Genomic DNA, 25,411 nt, shown 5'->3' with positions numbered 1-25,411 from the left:
TGGGACATTTTTTGTGATAATTGCACATATCCCCTTAAAACATGCAATACATTTCACTTTTGACTTCGGTTTTCCTCAATGAGAATCTAATGTAATTTATGCAGATTTTTTTTTTTTTTTACAAATTCTGTACAAATCTTCCACAGAAAATTCCACATAGAAATATTTAATTATCTTTTTTATTTCTAATTTTAATTATAAATATTAATTAAAATTATAAAGAAAACTTTAACATGTCTGTAATGTGGAGGGTGGGAAATTTGTAAAAAATTTGTAAAAAAAAAAAAAAAAAATCTGTTGTGCTTTAATTCTGCATAAATCACAAAATTATATGAGATTTTCAATAAGGAACATCTTTATTCAGAAAAATGGGAATTAAAAAACTCAAATACATCAATATTTACTACAGTTACGAGAATTTGGGGGAGAAATGTGTGAAAAATGACCTTAAAAAAAAAATACTTAAATATGTGTATTTTTGTTAACCACAATATAAAAACAGAAGTTGAGGCCCTATGAAATTTGAAAATTCTGTTTTATTTTTTTTTTTCTGTTTCTGGACGCCTTTTTAATTTTTAAATGATTTTTTTTATTAATCAAAATGCATGTCTAATTAATTAAAATCATGAAACTTGCATTAAAAACAACAACATTTATTCACATTTATTCTTAAAATAGCCTTACGAAATCTTTTTTCCCCTCAGAAATTCTGTGTTGTGTATTTATTTTTTTCTGGTTATAAAATGAAGGCATAAAACATTCATTTAATCTTTAAATTAATTAAATTAAATTAATTAAATTAATCTTTAAACTTATTTTTGGCAAACAAAGGTGATTTACTATTCAAATTAAAACATGGAAAAAATGTTGTGTGATTATTGCTTAAATAACATTTTAATAATTTTAGTAGTAGTATGTACATTTTACTTAACAATAGTAATATATTTCTGGCAGGATGTCTTCAAGTTAAATCACAGAAATCATAGGGCCCTACAGAGTTCTTCTGCATTATTTCTAAATGCATCTAAACAAATCATTTTCTTAAATGTAATGCATGTATGTGAATAATATAAACTCGGGATCGTACCTGTGGGTGATAAACACTGAGGGACTTGACTTTATGCAAAGGTAACAAAACTTTTAAAAGGAAGATTTTGTGCTCTTCTTTCAGCGGTAAGGCGAAGCCGTTAATGATGCTGGTAGAAAAGAGAAAAAACAAGACGTGAATCACTCTCAAACAATGAATCAACTACTTTCTACTGTAGACTAGTATGTTTGAAACCTCTGCTCTCATAAGACTTGATAAAAGGCCACAATAATAATTAGAATACGTCATATTAAAGCTATTATAATGCCATTTCGCTAAGTAACAGTGATTCACCACAATAATATTGTATCGAATTAATCTGTTCAAATGTTGCTCGGATGTGAGAGCAGAAATGGATTTCATTACCTTCCTAATATTTCCAGTAGTTCTGCTATTCCGTTATGATGCTCTGTTTCATAGATGAACCTGTATGGAGATAAACACACATCGTTTTAGACGAAAATCACATAATGCAACGTGAAAACCATTTAAAGTTGACATGGAATCGTTATATATGTGACCCTGGAACAACAAAACTTCTAGCCAACAATACACTGTATAGGTCAAAATTATATTTTTTTCTTTTATGCCAAAAATCATTAAGATATTAAGTAAAGATCATGTTCCATTTAATTATTTTGTACATTTCCTAACATAAATACATCAAAACTTATTATAATATTTAGATTTTTTGCACCCTATTTGCCAAATATTGTCCTGTCCTAACAAACCATACATCACTGGAAAGCTCATTTATTCAGATGATCTATAAATCTCTGAATAAATTTCCAAAAATTGACCCTTATGACTGGTTTTGTGGTCCAGGATCACATTATATATATATATATATATATATATATATATATATATATATATATATATATATATATATATAAAATATTTATGTCAGGTTTATTATTTATTTATTACAGGATTTTTAAGCTTTAGATTTCTATAATGCATTATCTTCTTGTCGATTTATCATGTTTGCAGTCTAAAATATACTTTGGTCAGAACAAATACAGCAGACGGCCTTATTGGAAATGCAAATTCATTCTCTGCCACCAGGTGGCGCTTTCGGAACAGCAGAAATATTGCAAATGTAAGACCACTTAAAAACATAATTAAGACTTTCTTGTACCATTTAAGACTTTTTATAGCTTTAAATTTGATACGACTTCAATTAAGATTTTCTAAGAAATTTTAAGGACCCGCGGAAACCCTGTAATAGTGCATATTATTCCACAGAAAAAAACTAAACATTTCTACTGATGTAATCAAGGCCATGTGGATGGTAAAAACAATATTACTCAAAATCATAGTTTAACATTAACTGATCTAGATCAGAGTTCCCAAACTCTTTAATCTCAAACCAAAAATCTAATATGATTGAGGACTGTGGGCCAAAAATGAGTGTTACATTAAAATGTATCACATTTTGAAACTAATTTAACAAAAACGTTACAAATGTAAACAATTTTTTTGAAATTTTTTAAATATTTTTTTAATTAAATTCACTTTGTTTTTACATTTCAATGCACAAGAAAGCCAACTTTGGTGATGTTATTTGCTGTTTCACTCAGAAATGTCACATTAGGAAAGTTAAATGCATCACAAATCCTGTGTTTTTAAGATCATGCGAGTCTCACCTATAGAAAATGTTATTAATCTGTTTCCTGATGTAAGCTCTGAGACCCAGGAACTTCCCGTAGATGCGGTGGAGAGTCGTCTTCAGAAAGTCACGCTCTCGAGGGTCTTCACTGTCAAACAGCTCAAGAAGCTGCAATCAAATCAGAACAAACATTAATTAATTATGCTTATCAGATGTCAACTGAACAATTGTTAGCACAAAGGTCTTTGGTAATCATGCAAATAAAGCCAAAATAAATTGATGACCCACACAAAACATCTGTGTCTTCTATATTCTTGAGGGTTTTAAATAAAAGCTATAATAAAGAACCTAAATTCATTTTACACATAAATGCATTAAAATACAGAAAACATATTAATGCAAAGAAATACAAATTATGACACTTAAATCAATTTGCCATTTTAACTGTAATGATGAAGTAATTTCAATGATTTTTTTCAATGCAAAGTGATTTGTGAAAACACATTTTTCCAAAACAAACTACACCCGAGCACATATTTCAACACACCTGCATCACAAACTTCTGGTCGATGTATTTCTTGGCTATGTTTGGTTGAAAGTCTGGTGACTCTAAAAACCGCAGGAAAAATTCATAGACGAGCTGCGGAAAGAAAAATGTGTTTGAAATATTGCATTTTAAAAGGTAAAAACATGTTTTTATAAGCACTTTAGCAGTCATTTAGTGGCCACTTTCATCCAAAGCACACTTTTTATATCGAAATTTAATTTTATTATTATTAATAATAATAATAATAATCAATACTACTAACAATAATTACAGGCTAACAATAATAAAAACACATTTTTGCCACATTTTGCAATATATATGTATATATATATATATATATAGGGCCACAGATGAAAGAGGGTTTAAGCATAAAAACAGTGTAATACTGCTTTAAATTATTGTTTTTCCAAAAATTTTTTAAAAGTTTTGCATTTAATTTAATTGCATTTTTGTTTTTGTTTTTCTGAGTAAAAAATAAATATCATACATTTTTTCCACATTTACAGAAGACACCCATTAAGATGACATTCAGAGTCAATCTTGTCAGGCAAATTTACAACAAAAGTCAATGAGTTTATGACATATTAAAAGCTTAATTACTTTCAACCCAAATACTAATTAGTTGTAATTCTACATTTTTTAAATTGCCACTATCCTAGGTTTTGCCCATTTGTCAGTAAGAATATTTTACTCATTTAAAACAATGAAATTTAATATGTTCTCTTATTCTTTCATATATTTTAATATGTATAAGTCAGAATAAGCATGTTGTTTGAATTTTTACACAAATATTGTTACACTAAATGACAATGTAACAATTGTTTAGATGTAACAATGTAACATTATTTAAACCAAATTTTGACATTTTATTCTTCAAAAACGTATTTAAAACCTTAAAAGCACACTTACTTGCATTTAACATGCTTTCTATGGACATAAAATCACTTTTGTGATTTTTTTTTCTTTTGACGTGGACATCTTAACATCTTTGACCCATTTATACTACATATGCCATTAAAAAAAGTCTCAAAAGTCTCGTAGTTCAAAAACAAAGTTAAAATTGTAAATATTTTTGTCATTTCAAACAGCTGAATATCATTAAAATGTAATTTATTTCTGTGATCAAAGCAGAATTTTCAGCATCGTTACGGCAGTCTTCAGCGTCACATGATCCTTCAGAAATCATTGTAATATCCTCAATAAACATTCCTGATTATTATCAATGTTGAAAACAGTCGCGCTGCCCAATATTTTTGTGGAAACGGTGATACATTTTATTTTTCAAGATTCTTTGATGAACAGAAAGATCAAAAGAACAACTTTTATTTGAAACTGAAATCTTTTGGAACATTATAAATGATGAATAAAACTGTTATTTTGATATAAATGCACAGGTGTTCACCTGCAGGTGTGGCCAGGCCGCCTCTAACGTGGGTTCATCCTCCTCTGGGTCAAACTCTGCGCCGGTTGGGTTGGATGACGGCGGTAACGTCCTAAACATGTTGATTGCAAACTGAAACAGACAAACCACATACTAAAGAAAAGCACGTGCATATAGATGCATATCGATTTATTAATTACTGAGAACAGACTGAGCAAGTCTATCAATGAACCACCCATTCAGCTGTTGATTAATCAAACGTGGCAGCATACTCGAAATAATCATAAGAAAAGGTTTTAATCCTCCCGATCGCAGCACTTTGAAGTTCTTGGCTTTTATCATCAAAGTGTGTGTTTTTAAGGGGATGTGATGCAGGAAATGTGCTCGAGAACATATTATCATGCTTATTTCGCAAGTCCATTTGCACTTCGATAGGCCGCGGCTTAGCATCAGCTGCGGGCTCTAATAAATATCAAAGAGATGTAATTCAGCTCTGGAATAACTGCAGCTGGCAGAAGCACCGAGGCCAACCGCAGGTCAATCGACGCTCTGCTGCTAAACTAAACGCAAAGCTGTCGGCCAAAAACGGCCCCTTAAAAGGATGGCGAAACGACAGATCTGATTCCGAGGAGCCAACTGATTCGCCCCAACGCTCAACACAACCTTGTATGGCCGATTGATGAGCCATCAGCGGTTTATATAGTTCACGGCCATTTCAAAGAAGAAAGGAAGAGATTAAAGTAAGCATTGACTTCTCTAGACCAAAACATGCATGCTATTTTTCACCCCAAAATCAAAGAGGAGTTTGTTTCTTCTTCAGATTTGGAGAAATGTGTCACTCCATCACTCGCTCACCATTGGATGTGAATGGGTGCCGTCAGAATGAGAGTTCAAACAGCTGATAAAAACATCACAATAATCCACAAGTAATGCACACCACTCCAGTCCATCAGTTAACATCTTGAGAAGGCAAAAGCTGAAACAAATCCATCAAGACTTTTTTTTTTTGTACTAAAACACAGATCATCAAAATCCAGGCACATATTTCTTTAGAGCAATTTTGGCTTGTAAACTGTGCTAGATTTCTCTCCTGATTTTTTTTCACTAAAGGAAGCATTATTTGAGTTAAAAATGTCTTGATGGATTTTTTTCAGCTTTTGCCTTCTCCAGATGTTAACTGATGGACTGGAGTGGTGTGAATTATTGTGATGTTTTTATCAGCTGTTTGGACTCTCATTCTGACGGCACCCATTCACTGCAGAGTTTGTTTCTTCATCAGATTTGTAGAAATGTCTCACTCCATCACTGTCTCACCAACGGATCCTCTGCAGTGAATGGGTGCCGTCAGAATAAGAGTCCAAACAGCTGATAAAAGCATCACAATAATCCAAGAGTAACCATTCCAGTCCATCAGTTAACATCTTAAGACAAAAGCGGAAGCAAATCCATCATTAAGACGTTTTTAACTAAAATACGAGTCCATAATCCAAAAAAAGTCCATCTCCTGTTGTCTCTCACATCAAAATCCAGCCACATATTTCTTTAGAGCAATTTTGGCTTGTAAACTGTGCTAGATTTCTCTCCTGATTCAGACCAGACCACTTTTTTTTTTTTCACTGAAGGAAGCATTATTTGAGTTAAAAATGTCTTGATGGATTTTTTTCAGCTTTTGCCTTCTCCAGATGTTAACTGATGAACTGGAGTGGTGTGGATTATTGTGATGTTTTTATCAGCTGTTTGGACTCTCATTCTGTCGGAACCCATTCACCGCAGAGTTTGTTTCTTCATCAGATTTGTAGAAATGTCTCACTCCATCACGGTCTCACCAACGGATCCTCTGCAGTGAATGGGTGCCGTCAGAATGAGAGTCCAAACAGCTGATAAAAACATCACAATAATCCAAGAGTTAACATCTGGAGAAGACAAAAGCTGAAACAAATCGATCATTAAGACGTTTTTAACTAAAATACGAGTCCATAATCCAAAAAAAGTCCATCTCCTGTTGTCTCTCACATTAAAATCCAGCCACATATTTGTTTAGAGCTGTTTGGGCTTGTAAACAGTGCTTGATTTGTGTAGATTTTTCTCCACTTTTTATAACTGGAGGAAGCGTTATTATGGATTATGGACTTTTAGTATTTGAGTTCAATCATCTTAATGATGGATTTGTTTCAGCTTTTGTCTTCTCAAGATGTTAACTGATGGACTGGAGTGGTGTGGATTACTTGTGGATCGATGTGATGTTTTTATCAGCTGTTTGGACTCTCATTCTGACGGCACCCATTCACATCCATTGGTGAGACAGTGATGGAATGATACATTTCTCCAAATCTGATGAAGAAACAAACTCATCTACATTTTGGATGGCCTGAGGGTAGCAGTCTAGAAACCAAGCTGACAATTTATTTTGGTTGCATAAGCCACAAGCTCTTTGTCTCATTGGCTGCAAACCCTAAATGTGGCGTTTGTGTGAACTCACCATGTGAACCACCTCGGGATAGATGGGCTCGGTGATGACGTTCCTGTTGTGAGTGATGTACTCCACCATCTCGCTGAGTGCCGCCCGCTTCACCTCCTTCCATTTCAGGTCGCTCAAGGGGTCGGACACGAAGTCGAAGAGCACACAGCACTGACGCAGCTTCTGCACGAACAGCTTCTCCTGCTCGGCTGGAGGAACATCTACAATGATGGAGAGGAGAGTTAATGTAACACTGACAAACCAGACTAAAACTCGGTTACAGTTGAGGTCAAAAGTTTACTTTCTCTTTTCAGAATGTGCAAAATGTTAATTATTTTAGCAAAATAAGAGGGATCATACAAAATGCATAGTTGAATTTATAAAAATGACCCGGTTCATGATTCTTAATACTGTGTTGTAGGGCTGTGCAATTAATCGCAATCGCAAAAAAATCGCGATTTAAGCACATGCGATTTCTAAACCGCACAAGGCTGCGATTTTATCTATCCACCCAACGGCACCCCCGCCCCCCTTGAACGTCAAGTTCATTTTATTTTCGATATAGCGCCAGATCACAATAGAAGTCATTTAAGGTAATCTTTCCTATAGAACAGGTCTATACATAGTTCTTTTATTAAACATACTAAATTGCCTTATGTTATTTATCTTATTTACACTAAGGCATGGCATTTTTGTCTCTTCATGGTCGCGTGATTACAATGCCTCCTCCAAGAAAACACGGACTGGATCGCGGACTCCATTCATAAAAACCTAATCTACTATAGCGCGGAATGCCACGTAATTCGTCGATTTCTGGATTAATAAATCAAAAGTTGGTCTGTCACTTAATTCAAATCGCGATATGGACTAGTGTCTGTGAAAACTGAAATGCAGAAAGACCGTTTTAATATGAATCCTGCATGTTTCGTTTGCTTCTGTATGTACGAATGGTGGGGAGCGTTTTATTTCTTTACTACATGCAGACTGAAGCACACCTGATGCTCCCGCTAATTTTTGGCATTTGCATCTCACATGAACAGATAAACTCAATCGCCAAATCGCTGCTGTGAGTTTCACTTTTACCGTTTCATTTGAGAAAACAAGCATCATACACACACAGAATCTTCACTGCAACCTGTCAAAATAAAAGTACGGTTTAACATGTAACAGATCAATATTAGTCCTGTATTACTATTGTACAGTATAATGTAGGTGTTTATATATTCCTATTTAAATAATTTACATAAAACAATATATATGATAAAAAAAATATTACAACAAGATTAACCACTTAACTATTATTTAAACGTTTTAAACTGAATATAATTTTTGTTCCACGCATTGATTTTAACAGTAAATTTCTGTTTGTTTGACAAAAATGAAAAGGGTTTATTTTTCATTTGATTAAAAATAAATGTTTATGCTTTTTCATTATCAGAAAAATTAAAACATAAGAATTTCAAAAAAAAAAAAAAAAAAGATTTTAGAACCCTAAAATGTTAAAGTAGAGAGTTTTGGACTTATTTTTCCACTGAAATGAATGTATTCGTTATTGCACAAAGTAGGCTAAAGTACCGGGGAAAAAAAGTAAAATGGCTTATTTATTTTATGTTGTCTGTTTTAAAGACAATTTTACTACAGTTTTTTTTTTTATTAAACTTAATACTGTTATTTCATGGTGAAATGTTTTGTTATGCACTTCTTGTGCACTGAATACATTTAGAATGTATGTATGTAGCTTGTTTGAAAAAGCAAAAAAAAAAAAAAAAAAAAAAAAAAAATCGCAAATAAAATCGCAATCGCAATATTTGTTCAAAAAATCGCAATATGATTATTTTGTCCATATTGCACAGCCCTACTGTGTTGTTACCTGAATGATCCACAGCAGTGTTTTTTTGTTCATGAGTCCCTTGTTTGTCCTGAACAGTTAAACTGTCTGCTGTTCTTCAGAAACACCCTTCAGCTCCCACAAATTCTTTGGTTTTCCAGCATTGTTGTGTATTTGAACCCTTTCCATCAATGACTGTATGATTTTGAGATCCATCTTTTGACACTGAGGACAACTGAGGGACTCATATGCAACTATTACAGAAGGTTCAAACACTCACTGATGCTCCAGAAGGAAAAAACATGCGTTGAGAGCCGGGGGTGAAAACTTTTGAATGTGTACATTTTTCTTTTTTTTGTCTAAATATCATATTCATTTCATTTAGTACTGCCCTACAGAGGCAAAATAAGTTAAATTTACCCTGATCTTCAAATTCCAAAAGTTTTCACCCCCAGCTCTTAATGCATGGTTTTTCCTTCTGGAGCATCAGTGAGTGTTTGAACCTTCTGTAATAGTTGCATATGAGTCCCTCAGTCATTGTTGGAAAGGGTTCAAATACACAAAAATGCTGGAAAACCAAAGAATTAGTGAAACCTGAAGGACCTTTCTGAAGAACAGCAGGCAGTTTAACTGTTCAGGACAAACAAGGGACTCATGAACAACTCTCACTAAAATTGAGCCATATGAGTAAAGTGCAGGGTTTTTCCTGCATTGGCGTTAGTCAAACCTACAATGTATTTTGGGCTTTTCTGAACGTTTCGATCACATGGTTTCCTTTAAACCTGCACATGACCAGCAATCGTTTATTTTAGTAGCGAGACTGACGGGCGAATAGGAGGCTCTTCATTGTTGTCTGGGATGCATCAGTGGTTTTCACAACACATTCAATGCCATCACGTTTCCAGCCACTTCTGAGTGAACACCAAGCATTTTGGACCCTGTTTACAACTGTATTTGAAGGATTAGTTCACTCCCAGAACAAAAAAGCACACATAATTTACTCACCACCTTGTCATCCAAGATGTTCACGTCTCCAGTCATAAAGAAATCGTTTTTTTTGAGGAAAACATTTCAGGATTTCTCTCCATATAGTAGACTTCAACGGTGCCACGAGTTTGAACTTCCAAAATACAGTTTAAATGCAGCTTCAAAGGGCTCTAAACAAACCCAGCCGAGGAATAAGAGCCTTACCTAGCAAAACAATCGATTATTTTCTAAAAAACAATAACAATTTCTACACTTTTTAACCACAAATGCTCAGTGTACTCAGTGTATTGCGGTTCAAGACAGTTAGGGTATGCCAATAAAAAAAATGTATATATATATTTTCTCAGACCACATCACTTAAACTGCCTTGTCCTGCAGATTTGCTTTATTCAACATCAGGAAGATCAGACCCTTTCTTTTAGAATATGCTTAAATCCATTGAATTATTAATTTTTAATGAGCCGATAAGGCTAAAAACACATCTCTTCCATCTTTATTCGATCCTCTAACTCTAGCACCATCTATTCTAATTCTGTTCTAAACTATTCTAAAGTATAATCTAGATTTATACTCTATTCATTTACTTACTGCTTGTTTTCTTAAAACAAGAAAAAAAAAAAAAAAAAAAACTAACACTAGCTTATTTGTTCTTGTTGTATTCTATCTATTTTTAGGCCTCTAACTCTAGCTTCCTTTTTTTTTTAAAAATTCGAATCTATTTTTTTTTTTTTTTTTAGACGTTTTTCCTGAATACGGAAGTCATGCCTGCCTCTTAACATGAAGAATTTCATGTTAAGCTATTTTGTTTGTATTCTTTGACAGACTGGGGTGGGGTTCAATAAGTTTTACTTCTCCCCACTCCATTTCAAGCATAAGTGTATAAGTTATTATTATTACTATTATTATTCTTATTATTATTATGTATTTTTTTTTCTGCTGTCACACTATTTGCTTGAAATAAATAAATAAATAAATAAATAAATAAAAAAAAAGAAAAAAAAGAATGCTTTGCATTTCCAGTCTCCAGTGTGTCTAGTCAAAGTAGCGTATATTCCAAGCTGTGAATCTAATGTTAAACACCCTTTATATAAAAAAAGACAAAACAGTGATGTAGGACAAAATTTGAATTTGAAGGAGAAAATGAGATGGGAGTTTTTTGACGTTCCCTAACTGTAGAGTATGAATGGGCATCGCAGAGCTAAACAAGATGTGCATTTGTGGTTAAAGTGTATAAATATTAATTTATTTAAAAAAAAAATAACTGATCTTTTCGCTAAAAAAAAAGTCCCTTCTTCCTCGGCTGGGATCGTTTAGAGCCTTTTGAAGCTGCATTTAAACTGCATTTTGGAAGTTCAAACTCGCATTCCTGAAATGTTTTCCTCAAAAAACATAATTTCTCTACGACTGAACAAGTCATAAACATGAGTACATTATCTGTAAATGTTTGTTCTGGAATTGAACTTCTCCTTTAATGTGGATCACTGGAGACATTAGGTGCAAACAGGACTTCAATGATCTGAACGACTGTAAAAGCGTTTTCTTCATCGGTCTGGTCCTGATACTGAAGCGTGATGTGTAAAGGTCACGCCTGTGAGAAACTCAACTCAACTTCCCTTTATGCACATGGGAGTGGCGATTGCGGTTTACATGTGAAAACGGCAGAGCAATGACAATGACATCTGAACCAGAGACGTCAGTGTCAACAAATAATACTGATTTGGGCAAGCTCGGTTCAATTATAAAACAACCCTGCATCACGTTCTGCATGCACTGTGCGCGCAGTATGCAAATATTCTGCTTGCATTAAATACCGCATCCCATAATGCAATGCAAACGGGTTGATCTTAGTTTTCTAGGGTGATAAATGAACATCTTGATGTGGTTCTGACAACTTGATTTACTATAATAAGCATGTTTATCTGAGATAATTATGGGACGGCACTTACTGGATTAAATGTGAATGCATCATGTGAGACTAAACTTCGTTTCAAAGCCATCCAGAACTCATTAAAACAATCATCTAACTATTCATGAAATACTAGTTTACTGTTTGAAGAACAATAGGCCGTGTGGAGAACACAAAATGCAGTGAAGTGAAACAGTAAGCATTGATCTTTTTTTTTTTTAGATAAGCTGCTAGTATTTTACACCTCATCAAAAACAGAGTGAAAAATATGATATAATATTATAATTTAAAATAACTGTTTTCTATGTGAATATCTGTTCAAACGTAATTTATTCCTGTGATCAAAGTCGAATTTTTAGGATCATTACTGCAGTCTTCAGTGTCACATGATCCTGAAATCATTCTAATATACTGACTTGCTCCACAAGAAGCATTTTTGATTATTATAAGATTTTTACAAAACAAAATAATACTTTTATTCATCAAGGATGCATTAGATTGGACAAAAAAGTGACAGCAAAGGCATTTAAAATGTTTCAAATAAAAGCTGTTCTTCTTCAGGATATTAGAATGATTTCAGGATCATGTGACACTGAAGGCTGCAGTAATGATGCTGAAAATTCAGCTTTGAGCACAGAAATAAATTACATTTGAACAGATATTCACATAGAAAACAGCTATTTTAAACTCTAATAATATTTCAGATTTTTTTTAAAAAAATTTCAGTATTTTAAAATAAACAAAGGCAGCCTTGACTTCAAAAACAAATATTTAAAAATTCCAATTAAACTTAAGCAGTATTGCATGTCCATCATTTCTATCTTGGAAATCCAAGGCTAAGTGCATTTCATTGTGGGATATAAAATAATTACAATGCACTAATCATCTAAGTATTTCATGCATACTTACATAATGTTTAATGTATGCATGCAGGAATAGTAAAAGCAGTATGTCAGTATGCCAGAAAAACTAATCTCAAAGTTGCACCTATATTTAAGAAAATCAATATATTAGAATGATTTCTGAAGGATCATGTGACACTGAAGACTGGAGTAATGATGCTGAAAATTCTGCTTTGATCACTGGAATAAATTACAGTTTAACAGATATTCACATAGAAACCTATGGAAGCTTGTCTCCACCACTGAAATAAAAAAATAAAAAACGTAATTTTAAGACTTCATCTCAAAATTCAGACTTTTTTCTCACAGTTGCAATTTTATATTAAGCAATTCTGACTTTATAACTTGCGATTGCGACTTTTCATCTAACAATTCTGACTTTTTTTTCTCAGAATTATGAGATATAAACTCGCAATTGCGAGTTATAAACTACATTTCTGAGAAAAAATGTTTTATGATATGATATATTAAAATATGATACGTTGAGTTATCATCTCACAATTCGGACTTTTTTGCATTGAAATGAAATTTTAAATGTTTTACTGTATCATTGATCAGCAGATGAGAAGAGACTTATTTCAAAAATAAACATTTAAAAATCATAATTATATTATTATTAAACTTCAAGCAGTATTGCACATCTATCATAGTGTTAATCCAAGGCCAAGCACATTTCATTGTAGGATTTAAAATAATAATCATGCACTAAATCATGTAGATATTCCATGCACATTTGCATAATGATCAAAGTATGCATGCAGGAATAATACAAATGTGTCAGTATGCCAGAAAAACAACAATGAGATGAATTTTCTCAGAATTGTGGGATATAAACTGGCAATTGAGAGTTATAAAGTCCATTTCTGAGCAGAAAAAAATACTATGTTCATAGAATTGCAAGTTTATATCTCACAATTCTGACTTTTTTCTTGCAATTGCAACTTTTTATCAAACAATTCTGACTTTCTTCAGAATTTTGAGATATAAACTCACAATTTCAAGTTATAAAGTCAATATCCGAGAAAAAATGTTTTGTGTTTATATTACATAAAATATGATGTTCACAAAATTGCGAGTTTATCACACAATTCTGACTTTTTCTCGCAATTGCGAGTTTATATCATGCAATTCTGACTTTATAACTCACATTGCCATTTTTTTCAGAATTGTGAGATATAAACTCGTAATTGCGAGTTATAAAGTCCATTTCTGAGGAGAAAAAAAAACTGATATGTTTACAGAATTGCGAGCTTATATCTCACAATTCTGACTTCATTTCTCGCAATTGTGCGTTTATATAATGCAATTCTGACTTAATTTCCCATAATTGCAGTTTTAATCTCACAGTTCTGACTTTATAACTTGCAATTGCAACTTTTTATCTCACAACTCTGAGAAAAATAAATCGGAAATTGTGAGAAGTCGCAATAACCTTTTTTAAACTTTTTATTTAGTAGCTTCCATTGAAAGCAGTTGTTTTATACTTAAATCAAATTTTGATGTTTTAAAAAATGTTTTACTGTATCTTTGATCAGTAGATGAGAAGAATCTTATTTCAAAAATAAACATTTAAAAATCATAATTATATTATTTTTAAACTTTTAAGAAGTATTGCACATCCATCATAGTGTTAATCCAAGACCAAGCACATTTCATTGTAGGATTTAAAATAACAATAATGCACTAATCGTGTAGATATTCCATGCATATTTGCATAATGATCAAAGTATGCATTCAGTAATAGTAAAAGCAGTATGCAAGTATGCCAGAAAAACATCCAATTAGATGTCGAATCTCAAAGTTGCACCTATATTTAAGAAAATCTAGATATTCTTTTTTCTTGCAATTGCGAGTTATAAAGTCCATTTCTGAGGAGAAAAAAGGACTGATATTTTCTCAGAACTGCAGCTTTTTATCTCACAACTGTGAGTTTATATCATGCAATTCAGATTTTTTATCTCACAATTTTGACTTTTTTCTCACAATTGCGAGTTTTTATCTAACAATTCTGACTTTTTTTCAGAATTGTGAGATATAAACTTGCAATTGCAAGTTATAAAGTCTATTTCTGAAAAAAAAAGACAGATATGTGGACAGAATTGCAAGTTTATATCACGCAATTCTGATTTTATAACTCGCAATTGTGATTTATCTCACAATTCTGACTTTTTTCTCGTAATTGCAAGTTTTTATCTCACAATTTTGACTTTTTTCTCGTAATTACAAGTTTTTATCTCACAATTTTGACTTTTTTCTCGTAATTACAAGTTTTTATCTCACAATTCTGACTTTTTTCTCGTAATTGCAAGTTTTTATCTCACAATTTTGACTTTTTTCTCGTAATTACAAGTTTTTATCTCACAATTTTGACTTTTTTCTCGTAATTACAAGTTTTTATCTCACAATTTTGACTTTTTTCTCGTAATTACAAGTTTTTATCTCACAATTCTGACTTTTTTCTCGTAATTGCAAGTTTTTATCTCACAATTCTGACTTTTTTCTCGTAATTGCAAGTTTTTATCTCACAATTTTGACTTTTTTCTCGTAATTACAAGTTTTTATCTCACAATTTTGACTTTTTTCTCGTAATTACAAGTTTTTATCTCACAATTCTGACTTTTTTCTCGTAATTGCAAGTTTTTATCTCACAATTTTGACTTTTTTCTCGTAATTACAAGTTTTTATCTCACAATTTTGACTTTTTTCTCGTAATTACAAGTTTTTATCTCACAATTTTGACTTTTTTCTCGTAATTACAAGTTTTTATCTCACAATTCTGACTTTTTTCTCGTAATTGCAAGTTTTTATCTCACAATTTTGACTTTTTTCTCGTAATTACAAGTTTTTATCTCACAATTCTGACTTTTTTCTCGTAATTGCAAGTTTTTATCTCACAATTTTGACTTTTTTCTCGTAATTACAAGTTTTTATCTCACAATTTTGACTTTTTTCTCGTAATTACAAGTTTTTATCTCACAATTTTGACTTTTTTCTCGTAATTACAAGTTTTTATCTCACAATTCTGACTTTTTTCTCGTAATTGCAAGTTTTTATCTCACAATTTTGACTTTTTTCTCGTAATTGCAAGTTTTTATCTCACAATTTTGACTTTTTTCTCGTAATTACAAGTTTTTATCTCACAATTTTGACTTTTTTCTCGTAATTACAAGTTTTTATCTCACAATTTTGACTTTTTTCTCGTAATTGCAAGTTTTTATCTCACAATTTTGACTTTTTTCTCGTAATTACAAGTTTTTATCTCACAATTTTGACTTTTTTCTCGTAATTACAAGTTTTTATCTAACAATTCTGACTTTTTTTCAGAATTGTGAGATATAAACTTGCAATTGCAAGTTATAAAGTCTATTTCTGAAAAAAAAAAGACAGATATGTGGACAGAATTGCAAGTTTATATCACGCAATTCTGATTTTATAACTCGCAATTGTGATTTTTTATCTCACAATTCTGTTTTTTCTCACAATTGCGACTTTTTATCTCACAATTCTGACTTTTTTCTCGCAATTGCAAGTTTTTATCTCACAATTTTGACTTTTTTCTCGTAATTGCAAGTTTTTATCTCACAATTCTGTTTTTTTCTCACAATTGCGGGTTTATATCACAATTCTAGGATAAAAAATCGGAATTGTGAGATAAGTGGCAATAACCTTTTTTTTAAATATGGCTTCCATAGAAAATCTAATTATATTATCATTAAACCTTTAAGCAGTATTGCACATCCAACATGCTGTTAATCCAAAACCAAGCACATTTCATTGTAGGATATAAAATAATAATGCTGCACTAATCATCTAGGTAGCAGTCTGTAAGTATGCCAGAAAAAAATCTAATTAGATGTGTAACTCAAAGTTGCACCTATATTTAACAAAATGCATCAATAATGCATGAATCATTACAAACATCTGTCTGCACGTTAAGCGAAGGAAATGAAAGCAGAAGGAACCGGCCATCAGGATGCAGTTTCTCGCAGGCTCTGCGGCTTGAGCACACATGCATGCATATACATGCATTCTTCCTGAAGCTGTGACCTCACTTCCCTTGACATCAGTGCTGTGTGAAGGGGGGATGGGATGCTAGTTAAACAGACCCCCTCCTTCTTAACCAGCGCATTGTAAACAGAGTTCTCCACATTCAACAGAGCAACATGTAAGCTGCGTTTTGAGCTGCAGCTCAGTGCATCGAATGTGTGCAGTAGCCATGGTTTGAAATGGTCAAAAATGTTGCATAATTGTCTAAAAATGCAGTCTAAAACTGCTGGGTTTTTTTAGGACAGCCAAAAACAGGCGTTGAAGCCGTTCTAAAACGTCTCCCAAACGGTGCAAATGATTCTGCCTTCGTAACGGCGGCCACAAATCATCGCATAGCAACCTTCCTCGTCGCTCTCTGCCTACACAGACACAATAAGACAGACGTCTCACCTCTAAAGTGCATCAGGGCCACCGGCTGAAAGGGCCCATTGGCGCTCGGAGCATCCAGAACCATCCTGGCCTCCTCTTTAGAGCATGTCAACATCTACGGGTCGGAACGGGCGCGAGACGGCTGCCGGCTAAGTCGAGCTGTTAGCCTCCATTTTAGCACAAACACTCTCAGCAGAAAATGAAGCTCCGCTGCTGGAGGGAAGCAGCTAGTTAGTGATGTCACCCGTCAAAGGGAGGCCGCCGATTGGCCGGGGGAGGTCATGTGATCTCAGCCAGCGGAGGGCTGGCTGGGGAGGCTGTTGATTGGCTGGAGGGGGCTGGGGAAGGCGGGATCTGAGGATTTGATTGGCGTGTGCAGGCCACATGCAGATTATGGGATTCGTCACAGCGCTAAGCAGTCCTGCAGAGAGCTGGTGAAGAGCTAGACATCACCTCTGCTGTAGACGATAAATAACAGATATTCACTGGTCTATGCACTTTATGGTACTGCTCTCATATTTACATTCAAGGAAAGTTTGTGCTAAAAATGTAAATAGAAATGATGTAAGCGCTCTGCGAAATCAGTTTTATTTTTTTTCCAAATTTCATGCTTCATTTATAAGTTTTAAGTAAATAAATTCATGCAATTTCAACAATTTATATCAATTATTATTACCCACGAAACGTAGTTTTTTTTTATTCTGGTGTCTGTTTTTTTTTTAATAATTAAGTAAATTTTTATATAAAAATAATAACGTAAAAAAATATTTTAAATCATTTGAAAATTATTAATAAACTATAAATATTTTTTCTTTTTTTAAATACATTTTGTGATTTTTGTTTAAATTTAAATTTTAAGTTTCATTTTTATTTTTTAAATTCTGGTGTCTGTTTTATTTTTGTAATGATTATATGTTTCAAATTATATTTAAAAAAATAATTTTAAAATTATTATTAAACTATAAATACCTTTTCTAACATTTTGTGATTTTTGTTTAAATTTCTGTTTAATTTTTATATTCTGGTGTCTCTTTTATTTTTTTAATGATTAATTAAATTTTAAATGTAAAAATAATAACCTAAAAAATATTTTAAATAATTTTAAAATTATTATTAAACTATAAATACTTTTTCTTTTTTTAAATACATTTTGTGATTTTTGTTTAAATTTAAATTTTAAGTTTCATTTTTATTTTTTTAATTCTGGTGTCTGTTTTATTTTTGTAAAGATTAAATTTTTTAAATTATATTAAAATATTTAAAAATGATAATAAAAATATAAATACTTATTCTAACATTTTGCGATTTTTGTTTGAATTTCTGTTTAATTTTTAACTTCTGGTTTCCGTTTTATTTTTTTAATGATTAAATTAAATTTTAATATAAAAACAATACCCAATCAATTGAATTTATAAAACAATGTATTCAAATTTTTAACATTAGTGACCCATGTACGGAGCCCCTAAGGGGACATGGAGCAAAAATTAAATAAAGTTTAGTTTCGCGTGCTCACGTGAAACTATCGCGTGCGCACGTGAAACTAAACTTTAAAAAAAATTCTGTACATGAAGGTTTTCGCGTGAGCAAATGAAAGTTTCAAGTGAGCACATGAAACTAAACTTTAGATTTTTTTTACTCTGACGTCCCCTTAGGGGCTCCGTACCCATGACATTTACTTTATTTAATTTTTTATTCTGGATTCCGTTTTATTTTTATATTAAAATAATTCCTAATCAATTGAATTTTTAAAACTTAAACAATGTATTAAAATTACATTTTTAAAATTATATTTAAAAAAAATAATTAAAAAATATTATTAAAATACTTTTTCTAACATTTTGTGATTTTTGTTTGAACTTCTGTTTCATTTTTAATTTTTAACTTCTGGTGTCTGTTTTTTTAATGATTAAATTAAATTATAATTAAAAAAAATTAATTTAATAATAAAAGTGCCTTATGAAATAGGAATACAAATATAAAAATATAAATACTTTTTTCAAATTTTCTATTTGAATTTTTCTCAGTTTAATGTTTAATTATTATATTAAATTGTAATCAATTAAATTTATAAAACTTTAACAATTTAATAATGTATTTAAATTGTAACATTATGATAATTTATTATTTAATTTTAACAACATAAGTGACCCATGTCATTTATTTTTTATTCTGGTGTCCGTTTTATTTATTTATTTATTTTTATTTTATTTTAATATAAAATGATGTCTAATCAATTAAATGTTAAAATATATTTAACAATAAAAGTGCACCATAAAATAGATATACAAATATATGAAATGTAAATACTTTCTCAAATTTTGCATTTTCTATTTAATTTTTTCTCATTTAATTATTAAATTCTATTTTAATCATTAAAAAATATGTCTAATCAATTCATAAAACTGTAACAATTTAATAATTGATTAAAATTTTAACAACAATAGTGCTCTAGGAAATGCATTTTATTATTTATCTAAATTCTGTGTTTTAAATTTTAGATTCATATTTTAACAGCTGAATTAAATTGTAATAATTAAAATGTATGTCTAATCATTTAAATTCACAAAACCTCAACAATTTTAATATTTTATTAAAATTTTTACAATAATAGTGCCACATGACATTTTATTATTTTTTTCCCAAATTCAGTGTTTTTCATTTCAGAACTACAAATTAAAAAAGGCAACGCCTAATTAATTTAATTAATAAAACTATAACAATTAAATAATTAATTAAAATAATTAACAATATGAATGGCATATAAAATATGTTTTATGTTTTCCAAAACATTTTGGAAAATGTGTTTTCATTTTTATGACTTAATACAAATTTAATATCAAAAACAGTAGTAGTCAAATAAATGCATACAATATCAATATGCATACAATATACAATATTAACAATTTAAATCGGAACATTTCCTTTCATTTTTTGGCAAACAAAGTGCTGCACAACAGTTTTTCAAGTTTTTTGCATCACAGAGCCCCACATACTAAAGCACAAGATAACCCAAACTATTTAAGTTTTTTATAACATTTACTATGAATGCTTTTCATGCCAAACAGGACAAAAAAACCTAGCAAGCACTTATCAACTCACATTGACCTAGCAACCACATAGCAACACTCTAAAAGCCACTATGGAGATCCGGCACCCATTCACAACAGCAGCATCAAACTCTACAAAACGCCTGATTCGGATATTTGTACGGCATCCTGACAGTCACTGCAGCAAATCTGATGTTTCACTAAAACGCATCCTTTTGCGAGAAACATCATCTCTTGCCTTTACCTGTGCCGGAAATGAAAGCCCCGTCCCACTGATGGTAAATAAAGAAAAAGTGATGACATAACAGTTTGTGACAGCAGCCCTTCTCAGATGCAGAATAAACAGCGACCGCAGCCAAACGCTGACAGGAAACCACATCTGAACACCTGCAGCTGCTCTGAGAAGCTCATCTGAGCTCAACGGCCGACATCTGAACACAGAACATCAGGACAACCAGCACAACACCCAAAACCAGCACTTACACATCTCTTACACTATATTCCGTCAACTGTAGGACATACAAATTAAAAGCTACTTTTATATACACATATACACATATATCTTCTCTATACATGTCTATCTTTCTTCAGAATAAATATTAGCAGAATCAAAAATTTGAGCTGGACCTTTGGTTGAGTTGACACATTTTAACGATTTACTCCTGGAGCCATATTGAAATTCCAATATCTCTGCAACCGAATCTAATAGTGCAATAAAAATAAAGATGCCAAAAGAAAAGTTTGTTAAGACCCAATATCTAAAAGGGTGTTCAAATATCTTTAATACTTCTTGAGATACAGGCATGCAAACTTTACAGAAAAACTTGAAAAGTGCCGTTTACCCATACCTGAATGGTCACCATTGGTACATAATGCAACAAAGATTGCTAAAGTCGACAGATTTTACTAGTATAACTACCAATCTCTGTGTAAACATAACATTATGATGTTGCCGTCTTTCTGAAGTCATTTGTTCCCCCCTGTAACTTGACTCTGAAGCTAAGGTGAAAATTGCCATTTTGACCTCCCTCTACAAAATAGTGCATTACTCAGTAAATATTCATCCATGACATTTAATATTTTGGCTTTCATCACTATACATGTCTATCTTTCTTCAAAATAAATATTAGCAAAATCAAAAATTTGGCTGAGTTGACACAGAATGACGCTATTCATTTTGTCAAACTGGACCACAATTGGTTTTTGACCACTGAAAATGTGTACATTTTAACAATTTACTCCCAAGGGCCACATTGAAATTCCAATATCTCTGGAACCGAATCTCATAGGGCATTAAAAATAAAGATGCCAAAAGAAAAGTTTGTTAAGACCCAATATCTAAAAAGGCATTCAAATTTCTTTAATACTTCTTGAGATACAGGCATGCAAACTTTACAGAAAAACTTGAAAAGTGCTGTTTACCCATTTCTGAATGGTCACCATTGGTACATAATGCATCAAAGATTGCTAAAGTCAACAGATTTTACAAGTATAACTACCAATCTCTGTGTAAAAATAACATTATGACCCTGGCATCTTTCTGAAGTCATTTGTACCCCCCTGTAACTTGACTCTGAATCTAAGGTGAAAACTGCCATTTTGACCTCCCTCTACAAAATAGTGCATTACTCAGTAAATATTCATCCATGACATTTAATATTTTGGCTTTCTTCTCTATACATGCCTATCTTTCTTCAGAATAAATATTAGCAAAATCAAAAATTTGAGCCGGACCTTTGGTTGAGTTGACACATTTGAACGATTTACTCCTGGAGCCATATTGAAATTCCAATATCTCTGGAACTGAATCTAATAGTGCAATAAAAATAAAGACACCAAAAGAAAAGTTTGTTAAGACTCAATCTCTAAAAAGGCATTCAAATATCTTTAATACTTCTTGAGTTACAGGCATGCAAACTTTGGAGAAAAACGTGAAAAGTGCTGTTTTACCATTTTTTGAATGGTCACTACTGGCACATAATGCAACAAAGATTGCTAAAGTCAACAGATTTTATTAATAGAGCCACCAATCTCTGTGTAAACATAACATTATGATTCTGCCGTCTTTCTGAAGTCATTTTTAACCCACTGTAACTCTGAATTTAAGGTGACCCCCCTCTACAAAATAGTGCATTACTCAGTAAATATTCATCCATGACATTTAATATTTTGGCTTTCATCACTATACATGTCTGTCTATCTTCAGAATAAATACTAGCAAAATCACAAATAAGTCTTTTTTTATAAGTATGTGCAAAAGATTTGAAAGCACTGTCCAGTTAACAAAGAATTGGACAGATAGATAGATAGATGTGTGAAGGAGATGATAATAATCACTAGCGGCTCATTCATCACGCTGGGAAGGGAAGGTCAAGCGCATTGCATTGTGGGATACGCTGTGCACAGTGTGTTCTGCTCATTCTGCCAAATGCAGCAGCGAACAGAATTAGCATTATTATGTGATTTCAGACACATTCAGACGCATGTTCAGTTTTAGACTGTAGTTCAGAACAGTCAAACAGCTGAAAACTGTCAGTCTCGACAAGAAGAGTCAAACACATCAGCATCTATCGTTTACATTACATAAGTGTGATTCAGTTCTATTCTGATAGACAGGTCTTTACATCTGAGGGCACTAACAGAGGATTTCATAACAATTACACCTACTGTATGTTAGAATAAACCGTGTAAAAGAGAAAACCGCACATCCAGTGCTTCTCTGACAGACTTAAACATGTTTCTTTGCATCAATCATCATCATTTAGAAATGATCTCTGGTTTTCTGGTTTGATTTAGTTTTGGGTCATTTTTTATTGCAGAAAAAAGAAGAAAAAGTAATGTTAAATAAAAGGCAAATTTAAATTAATAAAAATAAAATATAAAATCAATAAAATATTTTTAAAAACTTTAATAGCTAGTTGCCTAAAATTTAAAATTGTATCACTTTAAAGATTACAAAAATCATAATTGTCTTCCAGGGTTATTATAGTTAACTAAATAAATAAATAAAATCACAAAAAACATATTGTTACTTAAGGATTGTTAACAAATAACTGGTAAATAAATATGAATAAAAATAAAATATGAAAAGAAATAAAATATTTTTTAAACTTATCTTATATAATATTTTTAACTTTTTAATGTTTTTTTAAGTAACAAATAAAAAAATATACAAATAAAACCTAAACTAAAATATGAATAATATTTTTATATTTTTGTTTTATATTTTTAATAACAATTTACAATAAAGTTTGCTGATTTTGAAACACTTTATGTTTTTAAACATTTTAATGTTGTTGTTTAAAAAAATTGTTACAATTTACAATTGTTTGAACATTTTGTGTGTTTTCCAAAATTTTGAACACTTTTTTGTTTTGTGTTTTTGGTAACAATGCACAATAAAGACATTTTTATGTTTTTAAACACTTATGTTTTTGTTTTCAGTTTAAGTAACAAAATAAAACCTACACCAAAACATTAATAAAATCTATAATAGTATCAAGGGTTGTTATAGTTAACTAAACCTAAAATTGAAATTAAAATTAAAACAATACAAAATTCATATTTGTATTTTTTTGTAACAATTTACAATAAAGGTTGCAAATTTTTAAAGCTTTTTTTTTATATTTTAGTGTTACAATTACAATTATTGTTACAATTTACAGTTGTTCAAACATTTTTTGTTTTTCAAAATTAACACTTTTTTTTTTTTGTTACAATGCACATTTTAAAAACATTTTTGTTTTTGTTTATTATGTTTTTAAACATTTTATTGTTGTTGTTGCTTATACAATTACAATTTTTGTTACAATTTACAGTTGTTTAAACATGTTGTGTTTTTTCAAAATTTGTAACACTTTTTTTTTTTTTTGGTAACAACGTACAATAAAGTTGCAAATTTTAAACACATTTTTTTAAACACTTAAGTTTATGTTTTATGTTTTTTTAAGCAACAAATGGAAAATAAAACCTAAACCGAAATATTTTAAAAATCTATAATAGCATCAATGGTTGTTATAGTTAATTAAACCTAAGACTGAAACTAAAATTAAACAATTAAAAAAAAATTCATATTTTTATTTCCATTTTTTTGTAACAAATTACAATAAAGTTTGTTAATTTTTAAACATTTTAATGTTGTTGTGTTTACAATTAAATTTTAAAACATGTTTAAACATTTTGTGTGTTCTCAAATTTTTCACACACATTTTTGTTTTTAAACACTTATGTTTCTGGTTTATTTATTTTTTTTAAGTAACACATGGAAAAAATACAAATAAAACCTAAACCAAAATATTAATAAAATCTATAATATTACCAAGAGTTGTTATAGTTAACTAAACATAAAACAAACTAAAATGAAAACAATAAAAAATTATTTACTTGAAATAAAAAAATTTATAAACATTTTTTTTTTAATAAAAGTAAAGCCAAGGCAGCATTTTAATTTAGTTTAACTTGATGTACTAAAATCATGAAATTAAAAAACAAAAATTACTAAATTACTAAAACTTTAACTAAAATTAAAATGAAAACTGAAGGTATAAAAATAAAAAATGATTCAAAATATGAATAAAAATGTTAATAGTATCAAATTGTACATATTGCTCCACCTCTGAAACAACTTTTCTGTTCTGCTGATGTAACCAAGGCCGTGTGGGCGGGGCTAACTAATATTCACCAATAATATCGCAGAACGCTTTTCACAATCCAATCAGAGTGACTGAATATTCCGACTGACTGCTAAACACTCGTCACATTCTGAAAGTGAAGTGCGTCTCACCTTTGAAGGCGGGCAGTTTCTGGAGCTCTCGGTTGTTGCTCAGGCTGAATCTGGACGAGCTCGGCCTCTTCTCCTTTTTCACCGGAGTCTGAGATCCGGCCGCTTTGCCCTTCAGCAGTTGTGTGGTGGGCGGCACGCTGTTTCCACCCTTCTTATTTGAGCCCTAATGGAGAAACACACTTTATAAGCTCATCTCAGAGACATTACAAGTTCATACATTTACAAACATACATTAACAGAGTTTTATATTTTTGAGTAACAATTTACAATAAAGGGTGCACACTTTTTATGTTTTCCACATTTGTATTTTTTTTTTTTTTTGCTGTTTTTTTTTTTTTTTTACAATTTTTAAACATTTTTGTATCTAAACATGTAACATTTTTTGTAACAAAGTACAATAAAGTTGCACATTTGAAACACATTTTTATGCTTTTATACACTTATGATTTTGTTTTAT

General features: G+C 31.1%; 1 protein-coding gene across 1 annotated transcript in view; it reads right to left on the bottom strand.

The window, feature by feature from the left end:
* Positions 1-304: 304 nt before the first annotated feature.
* The window catches only part of LOC141348528 (serine/threonine-protein phosphatase 2A 56 kDa regulatory subunit delta isoform-like), a 28,208-nt gene continuing 3,101 nt past the window's right edge, over positions 305-25,411 (bottom strand). Inside the window, exons 3-10 of the mRNA XM_073852815.1 lie at positions 24,955-25,117; positions 7,107-7,306; positions 4,649-4,759; positions 3,247-3,339; positions 2,737-2,867; positions 1,454-1,513; positions 1,088-1,196; positions 305-310 (exon numbers count right to left, since the gene is read on the bottom strand). Of these exons, the coding sequence (XP_073708916.1) occupies positions 305-310; positions 1,088-1,196; positions 1,454-1,513; positions 2,737-2,867; positions 3,247-3,339; positions 4,649-4,759; positions 7,107-7,306; positions 24,955-25,117 (873 nt within the window). The remainder of the gene's footprint in view (positions 311-1,087; positions 1,197-1,453; positions 1,514-2,736; positions 2,868-3,246; positions 3,340-4,648; positions 4,760-7,106; positions 7,307-24,954; positions 25,118-25,411) is intronic.

Source organism: Garra rufa, chromosome 13, assembly GCF_049309525.1.
Source record: "Garra rufa chromosome 13, GarRuf1.0, whole genome shotgun sequence".
Taxonomy (NCBI): domain Eukaryota; kingdom Metazoa; phylum Chordata; class Actinopteri; order Cypriniformes; family Cyprinidae; genus Garra; species Garra rufa.
The sequence above is the reverse complement of the archived record's forward strand: the minus strand, read 5'-3'. Positions and strand labels throughout refer to the sequence as shown.